This window comes from Artemia sp. Qi Xiang Cuo, chromosome 19 (assembly GCF_049724085.1).
Source record: "Artemia sp. Qi Xiang Cuo chromosome 19, ASM4972408v1, whole genome shotgun sequence".
NCBI classification, from domain to species: domain Eukaryota; kingdom Metazoa; phylum Arthropoda; class Branchiopoda; order Anostraca; family Artemiidae; genus Artemia; species Artemia sp. Qi Xiang Cuo.
In genome coordinates this window covers 5,666,450-5,685,351 of record NC_142812.1, presented here as the reverse complement: position 1 = coordinate 5,685,351, position 18,902 = coordinate 5,666,450, and the positions used below count along the sequence as shown (strand labels likewise).

At 34.7% G+C, this 18,902-nt stretch overlaps 1 protein-coding gene across 2 annotated transcripts in view; it reads left to right on the top strand.

Annotated features, from left to right (window-relative positions):
• Positions 1 to 18,902, top strand: part of Ip6k (Inositol hexakisphosphate kinase) — a 110,424-nt gene that overhangs the window by 86,013 nt on the left and 5,509 nt on the right. The window contains exon 7 of one of the 2 annotated variants that reach the window (XM_089105507.1): positions 6,105 to 6,191. The exons of the other annotated variant lie outside the window; for it this stretch is intronic. Within the exon in view, the coding sequence (XP_088961633.1) occupies positions 6,105 to 6,191 (87 nt within the window). The remainder of the gene's footprint in view (positions 1 to 6,104; positions 6,192 to 18,902) is intronic. 2 annotated transcript variants of the gene reach the window in all.

Here is an 18,902-nt window from a genome sequence, read left to right as displayed (position 1 = left end):
GTACATTCGGAACAGCAAGTTAAACATTTTCCCTAACAATGAGAAAACTTTCAATAAACTGAAACTCGGAACAGATATTTGAATAAAAAAGGAGCAAGCAATACCTAAATGTACCGGGAAATCTGATTGTACCAATAATTTCCAAATGTACTACACTGTGCCAGGACCTCTAAATTATACCAAAAACGGTACAATAGTACCGTGTTGGCAACGCTGCTCAGAACGCCATGTGCGCCGCAGAGTTCAGCCATACTTGGGATAGTTTCCACCACGCTTGGCGCAGTTTCGGTCACGCTTGGCACAATTTCCGTTACGTGTGGGGGAATTTCCGCCACGCCTGGAACGCGCCACCTAGGGTATGTGATTTCTGGAAGTTATAAATAAATATATATATTATATATATATATATATATATATATATATATATATATATATATATATATATATATATATATATATATATATATATATATATATATATATATATATATATATATATATATATATATATATATATATATATATATATATATGCATAATCGTCCGGTCTGCTGAGAAGGGACAGAAAACAGGGGCACTGGCTGAAACCTAGCAAGTCTATTTTTTCTTGACATCTTTGTGAGCTCACATAATGTATTATATATTGTATCATATTATATTTGTATATTTGCATGATATATTAGTGAAAATATAGGAGGAAATTACACACAAATGAAAACTAAAGATTTCATTCCTGAGTCAGAAAAATTACGAAAATTGTATTTTCTATTTTGTTATAAAAAAGCATAGTAGCCTAATATTAGAAATATAATTTGAACAACTAATATAGGAAATGGTTCAGGCCGCACATTTATGCAAGGGAGGTTTTTGGATCTGGCAGTAGCATAACTGAATCTTGGTATTTGTAATATGTCACTTTGGATTACTTGCTGCCGTGTTTTTTTTTTTTTTTGTAATTTTTAGATTTTTTTATTATGCCTTTGTTATATTCTTTAAATTTAAAGTGCGCTCGCCCCTTTTCAGCATTTTCAACAGGGGATTATAGATATTGCTTCAAATTGCTTGATGTTTAATGCTTCGTTTTGATTGCGCTATTTAACGCTCTTTATTTAGAGTAGGGACTTTTTGCCGTTCGTCTTGAAGAAGGTTTTGTAATTTTGTTCTGAAGAAATCCCAGTATTCAGGTGGGAGGATATTATGTCTCCCAGGACCTCCTCTCTCCTCCAGAATCTAAAGATTGTTTCTCATACCGGACAAAAAAAAGGAAAATCGGCAAATAATTGTAAAATAAGCGCATTTAAACAAGAAGATAAATCTACACAATATATATATATATATATATATATATATATATATATATATATATATATATATATATATATATATATATATATATATAATTGACAATGAATAATGTAGATAATATAGATAAAAAAAATATATAGTGCACCCTATAGTGCCAAATATGGTGCAGACGAATTATCTTCTGTTCTGTTACGAATGTCCAGTACAAAATGAACAAACTATTCACAGAGATACTATTCACATATAGGGATACAGCCAAGAAAAAAAGAACTTTTTTGAAAAGTTGGGCTATATTGATTTTACAAATGACTTTTTTTTAAATAAACGAAACGATCCTCGTGTCAGGCGACAAAATTTCAAAAAGTCGGGCCCTATTCTAATTCAGGCTCAGAGTTGCTTTTAAGTCACTTAGGTGAGCTTAATTTTCTCAAAATTTTCCAACTTATTTCACTCAGTCGCTAAGTTTAAGTCAAGCACTATTTCTTGATTCTGATTGATGCTTTTTGATAAATAATACTAAAAAAAATTGTTTAACTAAATTTAACCCCTCTTAATGTCAATTGGGAGCTCTCAAACCCTTATTTGCTCAATCTGTTCGTGGTTTAATACCCATTCGTAATTAAGTTACAGTGCCTTCTTTTTGTAGTGTTTTTTTTTGTAGAATCTTTTATTTGGTTAAATACGTCGTAGATTGGACTTTTTTTTGCTTTTTTTTTGGGAATTGTCGTCCCGTTTAAGGAGGTTCATTACACTGTTTTTGTCAGAAAAGGGATACTTATGTATTATAGCGACCCCATTAAGGTTCTTGATCTGAGTAGAATCGGTTTCTCTGGCCATGGATGAAATTAATTTAGTTTACGATGTGTAGTGATAGAGAATAGTGTCTGACCATGGATGCTAAAATTGAAGATTTGGAATTTGCTAAGGACTGAAGGAGAGGCAATTAAAAGTTTTATATTTTAATCATATTTTGGTATATTTCATTAAAATTAACTTAACTTCTTAAGTGGGGTCGCTATGATACATAAGTACCAGACAAATTTTCGTTAGAAATAAAAAAAAAAACAGCATTTTCCAGCGGGTCTGTAAGATCTGCCATCTACATTTACATGTCATATTTGTTCGTAATTCATATGGATTTATGTCTTCTTTTTTTGTGTTGGGACTGAGGTAGACAAATTTAATAGTTCTCTTATTGCTAAAGAAATGGGGTTTTCCAAGTGGTTTTCTTTTGTCCCTTTCTTAGTAGTGATATTAGAAAGTTGTCCCACCGCAAGAAAATCAATTCCAACTTAGAGAGATACAATTTTAAATTTAACGATGATCGATTCTCCTTGAAGTGCTAGTATAATACATTTGGTATAGTATAGTACAGTTAGTATAGTATACTAGCTGTACAAGGTAGATGTAAAAGGGATGCTTAGTACATCTGTTTTAGGGTAAAATAAATCGTTCGTGAGATACTTCATCTTCGAGAGACTGACAATGTCTTACCAGTAGCCTACACACTGGAAAAAATTGAATTATGAACCTGCTCGTACACCCCTTCCCCCTTCCTCTACTGATCCTGTCCCAACTTTCAGTCAAAAGCTTGGTATATTGCACTTTTTTGAGCCCGAACTGCCCAAGAGTATTTTGTTTGTATAATTGACGTGCCAAGGTTTACCAGTGCCCTCCCCCTCACGTCTATCCTACTGCAAACTCTTTTGTATAAAGGTGGGTATGTTACATTTTCTTTTAGACCAAAATCACGCTAAGATTTTTAATTGTTATGACTGGAATTCCAAAGTAGCCCCTTGTCCCTTCCAACACCCCATCCCCCTTCTCCCAAGTTTTTAGAAGAAAGGTAGGCATATTAGACCTTTATAAACCAATTTTTGCAATGGGTTTCAACCAGTAGGATTTGAGGCACGAAGGGGCCCATTGTCCCTTTAACCATCCCTTCATTCCCACCTGCTTTTTGGAATAAAAGAAGACACGCTGCACCTTGTTTCAAGCGGAATCACCCAAGGGACTCTGTGTTGGTAGAAATTGTGCCCTTAGACCCTTTATCATACCCTCCTCACCCCCTATAATACCAATTTTTTAGCAGGATGGTAGTTGCATGTTGCACAAGGGATTTCAATCCGTATTGGTAGTGGTACAAATTTGGCCCCTAGCCTTTTCATCATCCCCCTCTTCCCCCTTTACTATGCCAAGGGTTTAGCAGGATGGTAGTCAAAAGGTTGCACCTTCTTTTTTTTTAAAGGAATCACGCTAGGATTTCAAATTATATTATTGGATAACCAAATTGCAGGATGGCGGTGCTTCGGCACCACCATCCTTCCCATCTCCAGATGTTGCACATTTCTTAAACCGGAAACGTAAAATGATTTTCATCCTGTATGATTTTAAGCACTAAACAGGCCCGTGGTCCCTCGGATAAATCTTCCTCTTCACCAAGTTTAGTTTATGTACATGATCAGACACATAACATTAGGTCCTAGGACTCTCCAAAACTAACTCCCAATCGCCGACTTCTCACCAGGAAGGTACGCAGGTTTTTTTCCTTTTTTTATACCGATCAGATTGAAATTCAGGGTGCAAGTACTCTGGGTGAATGTGACATGAAAATAATGATTCTCAGGGGCGTATTTCCCTTCTTGGGCCTCCAGTCAGTTTGAAATTTATGTTGTGAAAAATTAGGGGACAGAGTGGATGGGTTTCCAGAGGCGTCCATCACTTTTACAAGTCTCACCTATCTGCTGCACTAGTGTCAGCTGTCATTACTCACTTGAAATTTGGATGGGGGAGTACCAATACGTACAGCCAAGGAGACGTTAATCGAGAAACTTTAGACCTTTAAGCTTTACAGCCCAAATGCTTTAAATTTTAATAAGGCTTTAAAATGTCGCTGTTTAAGCATCTTTTCCTATTTTAGCAAAAGTAACTTGTAGTGATTACCAAGTGATAACTTTGCAATAAACACAGTTACACTTTTCTTCTAAGAGAGTTGGAATGTGTTATTCTTCCGGGTATGTTTCCCATTAGCTTGCAATCTTTCTATTGGTTCCTAAATTCCAGAATATCGTTACTAAAGTGTCGAATTCCAACAAAACCTGTTTCTACGAATCGCTGTTCGGGAATAAGTCTCATAAAATCTTAATGTCTCTATTTCCACGAAGGAAAGCTTTTGTACAATTCTTAAAACGTACTGAAATTTATCTCGCCTAAGATGTCAATTCTTCAACCTGATTAAGTTAATATTCCAAAAACTACTATCTTTCGTAACCTTGTAACTCGCAGGTTTTCCTACCTAATAGTTCTAAAATTCCTTGCACAAGCAATTAGTTTTTCTTTCACCTGGTCGATTCCAATCAAAAGATAGGTCTCCCTACCTTTTTACTTCAGCTCACGGTCAATTCTATTGAATTTGAAACAAAAATTTTCAATATGACAACTTATTTATTTTATTGTTTGTTTTATAACTTTTAGTGATTAACAAGAGAAACGTAGTTTAGTGATTCCTAGTAGCTGGATTTAAAATGTCACTGTTTGAGCATCTTTTCCTATTTTAGCAAGAGTAACTTGTAGGGATTAATAAGAGTAACATAGTTTAGGGATTCCTAGTAAAGCGTCTATGTGCTAATCAGTCTTTGATAGATCAATCAATCAATTTATTAATAATAAAACAAAAACTACTACAAACGTAAAGAGGTTACTAAGCCGAAGAGGTTACTAAGCCTTTGGGGGAGTAATAACATGTAATATTGTATGTGTATCTTATGAAGAATAAAACTTATCTTATCTTTAAAAGAAGCTTTGCTTGGAATAGGCCAGAAGCTTTGCTTTTAATGTTCCATTGTCCTCAGATATAGAATCATTACCATCAGCATCAACATATTTTAGAACATTAATAGGTGTTATATTTGAGGCAATCATTGTCATCAGCCAGCATCAACATATCAGAAAATTAATAGGTGTTATATTTGAGGCAAAGTAGACTTAGCTTGCTCATGCTGCAATTGTAGCAGCAACAGCGCAGATTGTCAGGTTAAGTTTTAGGCTTCGGGGGCAAGTAGTGAATCATTGGCTTTCATACATGATGAATTTTAAGACTAAAGACTTTGATTGGATGTAAGGAAATGGAGAATAATGCTGGTTTTAAGAATTAAGTGTATTTTGTGACCTTTTTATGCAACGAACCATCTTTTTTTCCTTTTTTAAGAAGAAGAAATCCTTCTTGAGACGTACAGTTCTTAAAACTTTGAGGGATTTACGACTATGGTGGCAAACTTAAAAACTACGGCATTCAATCCATTGCGGAAAAAAAGGGGGAGTCTCGGTTCTGCAACATTTTAGTTGGCCTTACCAAAGGTCGCTACAGCACTTCAAGTCGCCCTTGCAGTGTGGTTTATCCTCTTGTTCGAAACACTTTATTTGTTACAGACATGTATGCAGGAAATTCAAGGCCGTATCCAGGGGGTTAGGGGCTTCATCCCCGTCCCATCACTGAAATGCTTGTCCGACTCATAAAAACGTAACAAGAATGCATATAAACAGATTGTTGATGCGTTTTAAAGTTTTTGTACCCTCCCCCCGAACAAAAATCCTGGATACGGCCATGAGGAAATTAAAAAAGGAAACAAGAAATTACGGAGAACGTATTAAAATAGGAATGTTTGGGGGTATTGGATTTGAAGAGGGTGAAAAAGGTCCACTGTGATTGCTTTTCTATAGTTTATATTTTTTCAATTGCTCATAAATTGACGTGAAGAAAAAGCGTTAAAAAAGACAAACTATCCAAAATTCCGTTGCAGGGACGCATCGGAATTTGAGCCAAATTCCGGACAACATGTGCCTCTGCTACACCACATTTCAAGACGCCAATTCCTGTGCATGTGTGTGTAAGTGGACTATTTTTGTTTTACTAAACTTGTGTATTTATTCACAACGCCGATCAAACAGCATAAAAATTAGTTGCGCATCATAAGTCCTAATTTAGGTCTGGTTAATCAAAGATATTGTCTATGATATTAAACTGACTAAGTTACCCCTCCCTGGACTGACTAATTGGGCGGGATTTGGCTATTAGTATGAGCATGCTCGTGTAATAAAAAAGTAAATTGTTATAAAAAAAATGATTCATGGCATGAAATAACACTTATGTTTATATAGTTAGTCTAAAATACGCAGCGTAGTTGAGTGAGAATGGTAATGATTAAAACGTTTTTTTTTGTGAATAATATGAAGACTAGGCCCTCATCCCAAATTGACATGGTTTATTCAATATGCTATTGTAAATTAAAAGAAAAAAAGGCATTCAGCAACTTTGCCAGAAAAGCGCAATTGAAGACGCACTCCAAATCTAATATCGATTCCAGGCCTCAATTTTAAAGCACTACTAGATTAAGGAATTTATGTTTTGGTCCTGGAAGGGTGTGTAATTTTTCTTTGGGCAGACATTCAAGCTTGAGCTAAAAATAAAAACTGTGATTCTACAAAGGCTTGGAATCGCAAAACCTCCTTGAAAACGCCTCCATACTCTGACCTAAACCCATACCGTTTCTCTGAAGTAATAAATTTGACTGTTGATACAATGTAGGTTGACCAGCCTTGAACTGTAAAAAAATGCGTTTTTTCACTATAGGCATAAAAACTACTCGTTTAATTTAGCGTATAAGGTAAAGAAATAACGAAAAATGAATTAAAAACGTGCTTATAAAATAGACTCTCTCCCATTTGCCCCCTAGGGTGTCATAGGTGACATTTCCCCCCTAGGTTTTTAGCCCTCTTCCCAAAGCTGAAAAATGCTTTTTTCGGGGTGTTTCATTCAATGCTGCCTTATTGCGGTATTTTCAGTGAAAAAACTGGATAAAAAAACTTCAAAATTACCCCACTGGATTAAAAAAAAAAGATGTCCTCCCCCTACATGTCCGTGAATTGGCACCACTGCGCTAGTCATGTCTTAGGCGTATATATCTTCCCACTCGGGGATTACCGGGCCAGGATTTACTAACAGGCCCACTAGTCCCGGGCCCGAGGGAGCGCACAACGCCAGGGGGGCCAATAAATTATCATTGAATGATTTTTTTTCTGAATAAAGACTGGACTGCTATCATTTATTGTCTAAGTGTCAGATGCACTCCGCTGCCACGCTGCCTATTCACAGAAAAGTGTTTTTACAACAACACAGGAATTCCGTGGCCACTTATAAACTTTCGGATTTCTCCCAGCCCAAGAATGGCAGTTGGGAATTCTATAAAACCTGACTCTTTCATTGCATTTTAATCACCTAGCGCTCTCTGTTCAGTGGCTCCATTATTCCTAAGTATTTAGGGATTTCCCCGAAAATCTCACAAAAACAGAGTGGCAAAAACGCTTGGGCCTAGAAGTGTCAAAGCTTTAAATCTGGCCCTGGGGATTACATTTGTATGGATAGACTGCTAAAAGCTTAAGAAAATTCGGGAAAACATGGAAAAGGTTTTTTTCTTTTATTTTATTTTTTATTGTTGAATAAAGATTAATAAATAAGTAATCAATAGTAGTGGATAGTCCAAGTTTAACTCAATTATGTTTCTTGGAATTGCCCACTAGGGCAATCACTATTCTCTAGTAAAAACAAATTAAAAACTGAGAATAATAAAAGTTAATTTATTTAGTTTTATGGTTATATTTTATCACTTGGAACTGTGTTTAGTTTCAGATCACACGCTTTCTTGCTCTTTAACATTATATCATATCAGTGGACATTGTCACTTTTGTAATAACACTGGCTATGGAAAGAGTTTTCGCCGAAAATCTTCATAAAACCGTTAATTTGGTAAAAGTTTTGGATATATGTGGCGTCGAATAGCACCTTAATGTGATAAAGGTAAAATGCCTTGAATGATCTTTAGCAGCAAAAAAAAGAAGTAGTAGGTCGTTCCCAAATGAGGTGGAAAGAGTTGGTAGAAAGGTTTTAAAGAATATTGAAACTTCTTGGGAGAAAGTAAAGAGTAAGAGATTGGGGTGGAGGAAGAGATTGGGGTGGAGGAGGACGTGCGCAACCATGTTAGCCTAGGGCGGCTTGGTGCTAAAGTGAGTTGTTGGAAGTAGCAATACATTGGATAGCTGGGTGGAGCATTGGTGAATTTGTTCATTTCATATTCCTTAAATCGGAATGTGACCGGAGTCAAACTTCGCTTTGGTTGTCGGATTTTGTGCCTCTCAATGTGGAAAAGTCTTCATGTTGTGAGAATTTGGTCGGCTTCTTTGTTGGACCTGTTTGAAAAATTTGGTTATTCGCGGAGCAAATTTGTCCTGGAAATAAAATAAATAATTTAAAATTAAATAAAATTAAATAAAACTAGAGCATTTTTAAATCAATAAATTTATAAATTTAACAAATGGAGTAAAATAAAATGAACTAAAATTAAATTAAATCAATATAAACTTAAGATTAAATTTAGATGAAGTAAATAAAGGCTTTTTGTTTATGCAGTAATAGCAAAGTACTATTTGTATTTTTTTTTTAGTAGAAATTAAAGAGCGTCTTTTCGTTTCGAGACATATTTTAGGGAAGCACCAGAGAATGTCGTTTTCAGTGAGACATAGCACATAGAATACAGACTGTGACGTCACTTGGTTGTCTGTTCCTCAACATCGTATTGTCATAACTTGGGTTGGGTAGCTTGGGATCTAACTGGGTTATTTGGGTAACTTGACGATAAATAAAAGTTCAAATAGGGATAAAATCCTTTTAATAGACAGTGATGATAGAAATTCACAAAAATACCAGATATTTCGGTCACATATACAGTGACCGTCATCAGTAGTAAAACTACTGATGACGGTCACTGTATATGTGACCGAAATATCTGGTATTTTTGTGAATTTCTATCATCACTGTCTATTAAAAGGATTTTATCCCTATTTGAACTTTTATTTATCGTCATGGAAAGGCAGTGTGGTCTCCGAAATTATTGGGTAACTTGGGATCGTAACTTGGGATCTAAACCATAAAAAAAATAAAATACAACTGGGATACATGGCGTTCTTCTATCTAGAATAAGTGTTCTTCGAGTTTCCCCTCTTTTACAAATGTATCTAGCTTCATTTTTTCTTTTTCTTCTTCTTTTTTTATCCCATCTTTTATCTTTTTTATCTTCTTCTTTTTTTCTTCTTCTTATTCTTTTTTTATCCCATCTTTTATCTTTTTTATCTTATTCTTTTTTCTTCTTCTTCTTCTTTTTTTATCCCATCTTTTATCTTTTTTATCTTCTTCTTTTTTTCTTTTTCTTCTTCTTTTTTTATCCCATCTTTTATATTTTTTATATTCTTATTTTTTTATTTTTCTTCTTATTTTTTTATAACATCTTTTATCTTTTTTATCTTCTTCTTTTTTCTTTTTCTTCTTCTTTTTTTATCCCATCTTTTATCTTTTTTATCTTCTTCTTTTTTTCTTCTTCTTCTTCTTTTTTTATCCCATCTTTTATCTTTTTTATCTTATTCTTTTTTTCTTCTTCTTCTTCTTTTAAGGCTGAACACGGAGGACTTTAAAGTAGGTCCCAGAAAATAATTAGTCTAGCCATTGACGTCAAAGCTTGACTCGCTGACAAACTTTGAGATCGATTCTCCTTAAACAACCTCAAGCTACTTATGATCAATTTTTGGGGCTTCTGAATTTTCTATTTTGTAAAGTCATAACGAGGCACTGGAAATGTGGTTCAACTTGATTCATTCAGTTAGCTAAGAGAACACCATCGATTTTTACAGAACTTACAGGAATGCTATTTCACGCAACGTCTTTGGGTCTACGCTCGCTTTCAAATTTTGGACATCTTTTGGTTGTTACTATAATTTTTTATATTTTTCGTATGATTTGTCCATTTGTGGCTTTTTCTCCAGAATTTTAATCTTGCTTGTATATAATATAAATACTATACCTGTAAATGGGTATTTGAATATACGAATATCGGATCTTTGTACGTGGGATTTCTTTGAAAATTTGATCCTCTTAAGGCCAAAAAGACGAAATTGTATAAATTCGAGGCCTTTAGACCTTCTATTAAGTAATAAAGCCTTGAAAACCTATTAAAAATGGTGTTCAAATTTATTTAATAACCGGGTCAAGGGAACGCCTACGATTTCTAGGGAATTTCCCTGAAGCAAAGACAAATAACCAATATATCAAGCACTAAATTGCCCAAAACAGATTGAGTAACTATTAATTTTAATTTAAGGGAAAAATAAGACGCCATAGTGACAGTCCTAAAATCAAAGGTGCTATGGTAAAAGACGGAAATTTACAGGCGAGCAAAAAACTAAAAAAAAGTTTTTTGGTAAAAGACGTTTTGGTAAAAGACGGAAATTTACAGGCGAGCAAAAAACTAAAAAAAACTAAAACCTATTAAAAATGGTGTTCAAATTTATTTAATAACCGGGTCAAGGGAACGCCTACGATTTCTAGGGAATTTCCCTGAAGCAAAGACAAATAACCAATATATCAAGCACTAAATTGCCCAAAACAGATTGAGTAACTATTAATTTTAATTTAAGGGAAAAATAAGACGCCATAGTGACAGTCCTAAAATCAAAGGTGCTATGGTAAAAGACGGAAATTTACAGGCGAGCAAAAAACTAAAAAAAGTTTTTCTGGTTTCCCAACTGCTATTAAGTACCAATTGACCGCAGTAATTTAAAAGGCGTTATATGATATTGTAAAATAAGCCTACTTTAGCCCAGTACGTCAAACTAAGTAAATTATGTCGATTGGTACAATCCATTGATGCCAGCACGGGATGGAGGGGGTAATTCCCCCTTCCCTGAGAAACAAAAGGTGTTTAAAAAGTGTATAAGTGGGAAATTTCCCCGTGTAAACCTTGGTAAAATTAAAGCCCTTCTGGCCCTTAACCCCCCCCCCCGTCCTCCCGCTTGGGAAATTTCCTGACGGTGTTCATGGTCCAAAATCTGTATTCTTTCTTTTTTGTTGGTTGTCAAGATATTTAGAAGTTTCCGACTGTTTTCAAAAATTCTTAAAATTATATTTTTCAACTCTGAAGAATAGTTGTAAAATGCTCTTTTTTTATATCAAAACCATTTTGGCCGTATGTTAGGTATCGATTGGTTTAATCTGCTTTTATCTACATTGGCGAGTTGAGTTCAAAAAGTCATCCACTATAGTATACATTCTGCATTACTGCAAAAAAAAATTGGTTTTCTCATAAGAAAGTATACTTTCGTTATTTTTGTTTTTTGGACTTCAACATTTTATGAGAACTCAAATCTTTTGGCAAAACAAATGAAAAAAAAGGAAAAACAGAAGCGAGCAAAAAAGCAAAGATTCAATAATTGTAAGCGACAAATTAAGGTGTTATTCTCGATGCGGAAAGTGAATTCCAAAGAAGTTGTATAAAGTTTTTTTTTATCTTTTTGCTATCAATTCAATCCAATTTTTTACCCTAAATGAGTCTACACTTGCGTTGAACAGAGACAAAAAAGAAGAGACATTTACGATGCCTCATGGACTAAAAGTATTTGCATGGAATTTTTGGTTCTTCTTTAATTTGTTTTTATAATAAACCTAATATTATTAAGATTAATCAGAATAATAGTTCTCACTTCTGAATCAGCTTCAAACGGTTGTTTTTCTCACATAGTTTTTCATGCTATGGGCTGTGTTTTGCTCTAGCTCTAAAAAGGAGAGATTCTAAATCTTCTGCTATGGGTTTTCGACATTGTAGATTTGGCAGCCTTTTATTACTTTCCAGCCTTTCTACTCTAGAAATCGCAGCAATGAAATGCCGTTTTTGGTACCATATGGCTGTTAAGATGAGGCGAATTTACAAAGAACACGTAGATATGACCAAAAGCTTGAAAATGAGCAAGTAACCAAGTCTTCGAGATGATGCAGTAGTCTGCTACTTCTGCTTGTCAACCGACGATTTCGGAAACTCACTAGGGGGGACGGGAGGGAGAGTGGACAAGAGGGAGGATTCTAAACCCTAAATGAAAGTTTTCGCCCATTTAGATTATGACAGTACCCTTCTCTTGCTTCTTGACATTCCCACTCTAGAAATAGCACCCAAAGTACCCTTTTGGGTGCCTTGTCGCACCTTCTGATGGTTTGTTAGAGTCCAGTAAAGACACACAGTGAATAAAGGGTATTTATGTACTAAACGTACTCTTTTGGAAACCAATCATGAAAAACCCGCCCATTCAAGAGACCGCTATAGAGTAATACAATGCAAGGCGTGGTTTTCATTGTGTTAACGATATTTAAACTGTTGTTTTTTGGGGTTTAGGGGGAGGGAGAAAGGTACCTAGGCTAGTTTAGGGTTAGGCTACGTATTCAATATATTCTATGCTTTACCCCCCCCCTAATGTGCAAATATATAGCCCAAATTTGTTTCTAAACTATTATATATTCATCCTATTTTATTTTATTTTGTTAGCATTAACCAAGCTTGACTTCTTTAGAAGTATATAAAAGAGTACGTTTAATACATAAGTACCGAATAAACCTTAGGTTTCAATTGATCCCTTCAACAGCTCCCTGCAATCTTGCAGTGCACACCAGCGGCAAAAAGAAACAAAATTACAGGGCTTAACATGCAAAAAACAGTTCTCGTTGTTGCTCAAGGTAGGGGGGGTAGGTTAGTTTAGGTATTTAATATAATGGGTTCTGTGCACACACCCCCCCCCCCCCTCCCCCCACCATAATTCTTTGTTGTAGTTTTCATGATTTTGTTACTAAAGTATTGCATTTCCATCATATTTCGATATATTTCATTATGATTGACCAGACTTCATTTCTCGAGTGTGTACCGAATAGTGCACAAGTATCCTAGAGAATAACGCCCAAAATTTTAGAAATCACTAAAACATGGGGGTATTGTGCTAAAATCCAGGACACATGCGAGAAGTGTAGTTTGATTAATGCTAATGGAATAAAACAAAATAGGATGAAAACATAATAGTTTATGAACAAATTTGGGCTATATATTTTTGAACATTAGGGGGGGGGGGGGTAAAGCATATCATATATTAAATACCGAACATTCTGAATAACGTGAGAACTGAAGTTTCTAATGAAATAATACAAAATAGGATAAAAAAAATAAAAGTTTAAAAAACAACCCCTTATTTTGGAATAATTTAACTGCCTCCTCTTCTGTCCTTGGTAAATCCCAAATTGTAATTTCAGCAACCATGTTCATTAAATCAATTATCATTGCAGACTAACAGGTTTTTATCTGATATTAGCTTTATCACTGCTCGCATGTGTCCTGGATTTTAGCACAGTACGGGTTGCAATTGAAGGGGTTGCAATTGAAGGGGTTGCAATTGAAGGCTCCCCTTTCCCTACTAGTTACGCGCCAGGCGCGCCATACCGAGTAATTTTTGCAGGAATTTGCCCTTTATTTAAACATCTAGCAAGAGTGTTTATTTACCTTTTTTTCTTTTTAAATGTAAACCAAATCTTGTTCCCGTCTTTCGCTTTTTGGCACCTCTCCATATAAAACGCAATGTTTTCTCCACGTGTAAGAAAAGACAGATGGTATTGTAGCTAGTTTATGACACGTGTTTTGTGGGATAAAATGGTCTTCCTCGTGGCTTAATTAATAGTCCGAATGATAATTTTCTCATCAAAGCACCGTTACCAATCGTTTTATATATATATACAAATTTAGTAATTTAAATTTTTTATGCCTTCAAAATTCGTGATTTTTATTTTTATGTTAATTAATCAAAAGACCTTGTGAGTTTTTCCTCTTGTGATATCAGTCCCGCAAAATCAACATATATCCATCTCCTTAAGACCTTTAGGGGCCAATGAAGAATTTTCTCCCCTAGGCAATATGGTGGCCCGTCTTCCTTTCTCCTCTTAGACTTCCTATTTTGTGATAACAATATTCTCCTCGATGTTTTACAATACAGACCTTGTTGCTGAACGATCAGATTTCCGAACCAACAATAATTTTGACAATATGGAAAATTATGGATTTCAAAATATCGGTTCGTTGAAAAAAAAAATCAAAAATAAAAATATAGATCTTATCCACAGGAAATTCCATCCCCCCCCCCCAAAAAAAAAAAAACTTTAAATAATTAGGTACTTGGGCATTATATCATGGGCCTTTCTAAAAAGTCAAGTTTGGTTAATGCTAACGAAATAAAATAAAATAGGATGAATATATAAAGGTTTATAAACAAATTTGGGCTATATATTTGCACATTTGGGGGGGGGGAATTTGTAAAGCATAGAATATATCAAATACGTAACCGAACCTAATCTAGGTACCTTCCCCCCCCTAAACCCCAAAAAACAACAGTTTGAATATCGTATACACAATGAAAACCACGCTATCATTTATTACTCTATAGCGGCTACCCCGTCAAAAACGGGTTTTTCATGACTGGTTTCCTTGTAAAGGCCCATATAGTGCCCAAGTACCAACAATTACTGTTACTAGGTTTTTGTAGGTTAAATGATTAATGATAAACGACACTAAAAACGAATAGCCTGGGCTTCAGGATATTCTATTTACAAAACTACGTGATAAATAGTGCTCCATACTGGCCAAATGGGGCACAGTGCGCTAACCAATGTTTTCACTTCTACAGTTTGACGTAGGCAATTTTTATAATTTAATAGCTGGCCTATTAATTCAGGGTTGTGAATGTGGTCTATAAGCATTTTTATACCACATCATTCTTGAATTTTTGAATTTTTTTATTCTTAAAAAAAAAGAAATGGCGGCAAAACGAATCTTCGTAGAAGCTTGAGCGTGACTCTCGAATTCAAAACAGTATTCTCGTGGAGTTTGCGTTTTTTTTTTTTTTAAATAAACTTACATAGTTTTCTTATTTTTCTCTGATATTTGTTAATATGTTTGTTTGTATAAAGGTTTCAGATAGGATGAAAGTGTGACCTTTTGTAGATATATTAATTTTGCCTATAAGGTTTGTCATTTATGTTTCATTAATCTCTGAACACACAGGTATATGCATATATAAGCAGAAAACTGAATATTTAGAATATCGAGAGAAAAAGAATTGCTTCTTTGAATTGGCTGAATTGCTACAGATGTGTTTATCGCAGTTCAAAGTAAGTTAGCCAAAAATGGACACATTAAAGTAAATTAGAAGTTATTTTCCTGGATGTTAATCTTAAATTGTGTGGTTTTCTCTGTAAATTCTTTTGCTTTTCATATAATTCGCGTATTTTTTTAAATGGTTTGAAATCCCCCGCCCCAGAAATGCCACCCCATATTCAGAAATTTTGTAAAGGCTCATTATGTTGTATAAAAAAAAAAACACAAAAGCTGTAAAGCTTCAAGTTTATTGTTACCAATGTAATCAAATAAATTACTTTCAACTATATAACAAAGTTTAGTATAAACTTTGAAAAAGGAAATAAACTGTACTTAATAATTAAAATAAATTTAAATTACATTAGTAGGCCTATAAACCTTAAAATTTTTAGTAAATAAATTATCTTCAATTATATAATAAAGTTTAGAATAAAGACTAAATGGTAATCAAATCTGATAAATGAGGTTATAACTATTGGACATTTTCCAGTCTTTATTTAAAGTAAAAATTTATTTTTTAATCATTTATTTATCTAAACTGTAAAATTATATTACAAATATCTCCATTTGCTAATGATGCAGTTAAATGGGTGATGCCCAATCTAAATTAATCTGGTAGTAGCGCAAATAAGTAAATACTTATTTTTACGGATTCATAAACCACACGCATTTCGCTATCATTAATGACATTCTTTTTATTTTCTGTTATCTGTTCCCACTTCTTGAAAATCGTAAGCTGCACATCGTAATCGTAAGCTGCAAATCGTAAGCAAAAATCAACGTACGCAGGGGGCCTGTTGCCTAACATCCTAAATAATTAACGGGCTCTACATACTCAAATTATCATTTTTATTATCCCCCCCCCCCCCAAAAAAAAAGTCGTTTGTACGTGGCTGATGGAATGCGCCTATTTTTTCGAATCAGGGATGCGGACTCAGCTCCTCGAGATGCGTGGTTAAAAAGTTGGATGTCCGCTTACATCAAATTGGCACCTCTTGGGGTTTTGTTTTCTTCATTGAGGAAATAATATATATATTGATGCCCTTGTCTTAGCTTTATGTCAAGTTGAAGTCGTAGATGCATAGATATACTTTTGTCAGACTCTTATAGGGTGGAATCAGAAGGTTTTGTTTGGGGGGGGGGGGAGGTTGTTGCAAACAGAAATTGATTTATGTTTTTTGTCATTTTTTCAGGGTGAAGACTCCTTTTGACCAGTGTGGGGGAGGAACCCCCCTTGCGTGCAAGTCTTGTTTCTACTAAAGAGTAAAATGGAGTAATTCTTTGATATTCCCAAGACCCAGAAACCTGACAAATTGAAAAAAGAAGAACAAACATCTTTGACACTCCACCCTTTTGGGTAGTTATTCAATAATTACTCATGTTTAGAACTTATCTCTTTTTTTCAATCAGGTTTCGTGGTTTAATACTATGGTGTCCAAATTAAATTTTCTTCTTAGCAACTTTTTTCCGTTAATTTCTCGCTGGCTAAGTTAAGCTGGCCTTCAAAAGAAAGAAGAATCTAGAAAGGGCGTATTGGGATCTATAGGAATAAGCCTTATTCAGTGCTTCTAGTGCTTCTGGGAAAAAGATATAGTTAATTTAGTGTCGCAAGACTCGTGTTCATGAACGTGATGGTTTAAAGCTTCAGCTATTTTATTCTCTTCCTTATATTGTAATGAAATCTTGTCAAAGAGAAAGTAAAAAAAAAGTTCTTTTTTATGACCTTGCAGCCTCATAAAAGAGAGTATCCTTGCTCTATTCCATTCTTGCTTTATTCCCAATGCTTCATTGAAGCAAAAGCCAAATCTTAATTTCAATTGCTAATCTCTACAATCTGTATTCACAAAAAGTAAGTGCGAACTGAATCTCGCATGAAAGGGATTCGACACCATAAAGAATCAGCCTGTCTCGTCCATTATAAACTTTGTAGTTTGTGTAGCCAAACTATTTAGGATTGATTGGGGAGTCGAACTTTTTGAACATAACCTGTAGAACTTGGAAAGGGGATCCGAACAAACAACAAAAAACCAGAAGCTGACACCTACTGTCCCTAAATTCTCAGAAAAACCTTAGAACTTCTCTTGTTTTGTGCTGGGTAAAGAGATATTCAGTTTTGGGAAGCTTGCTTAATTAGAAAGTGTGATTTGTGTTTTTTTTATTAAAGGGAGCAGAATTTTCTTTTTAAAATTCAGGAAAGGGTAGTTCATAAAAATGTTCTTGGAAACCTGCTAGGAAAATGCTGAAGATCCGTTCGAAAGAAATGTCATTTGATCAACTTTGCTGCAACCCACTTTGATCGGAGAATTTGCCGACACGATTTCATTGTCTTTTCAATCAAATTTCATAGTCAAGCCCCAAATTCTTAACGGTATCAGTGATAACTAGTTCCCTGGGAGAATTTTCTAATGGATCTTCTGTCTTTGAATCAGTCAGCTGACGCTGACGCTCGCAATATGATGTTTGAGGTATCAAATCCTCTTAAATGGAAATGATGAACAGAACTGATTGATTCAGTTCCATGATTCAAGACACTGAATAATTCAATGGCTTGCGACACTACGTTAGTGGTTATAGATAGATAGATATTTATTGCTACAAAAGCCTCTTCGGGCCATAGCAAAAATAACAAAAAATATATAAAAAATATATATTCATGTTCTATTCAATTCTTGTTTTATTCCGGATGCTTTATTACATGTCCTATAACATGTAAGCACTAAAGGTTATCTGAATTAGCAAGTGAATCCCCATCGCTGCTCACATTTAAAAGAATTTAAAGAAGATGGCTCTTTCAGTAGCGGGCTATTCTAATATTTTGTAGTTTTTTTTATGATTATCATCTCTATTTCCAGCTCTCTTTATTCAGTTACGCCCTTTTTTCTATCTTTTTGAGAAATATGCATTGTTGTGGTTGGTTAGTGTCTTGTGATAAAAGAGCCGCACCGAGTTTTACCTCTTTGCTTGCCTTGTATAAGTTGTTTAAGTATAAGTTGGATTATGTTCATTCAGATAAAACTGTTTAGTCGCAATGCTGTTGTTCCTGGTGATAAACCAAAGATGAACCAATGAACCGAATGAACCAATGAACCAATGTCATCAAAATTCTCGGCAACTGCTCCCTCCTCCCCTTTCTCCTCAAGGCTCCCCTTTCTAACACTCTCTTTATCAATGAAATAAATATATGATTAAGAAAATACATGCATATTGTAATCAATACATTTATTAAAGTTTTTGTCAGTTAGGAGTGAATTTGGACATGGAGAAAAAAAAAACAAGGATATGAGTGTAGTTTAATTTACAACTCTTCTAACATTGAATAAAAGAAAGACTACAGAAAGCTGATAATTATGATGAAACTCAAGCTGGCCCTTAGTATAGACGCAATAATTTGTAATAGACGACAGACAACATGGGTTTTTCTGAGCTGTGTACACTTTTTTCCATTTCACCAGCAAAAATTTCTTTCCCAGCTTTCTCTGTCTTTCTTTTTTTTGGGGGGGGGGATGGTGAGGGGAATACACCATTCCTGAACAGAAAAAT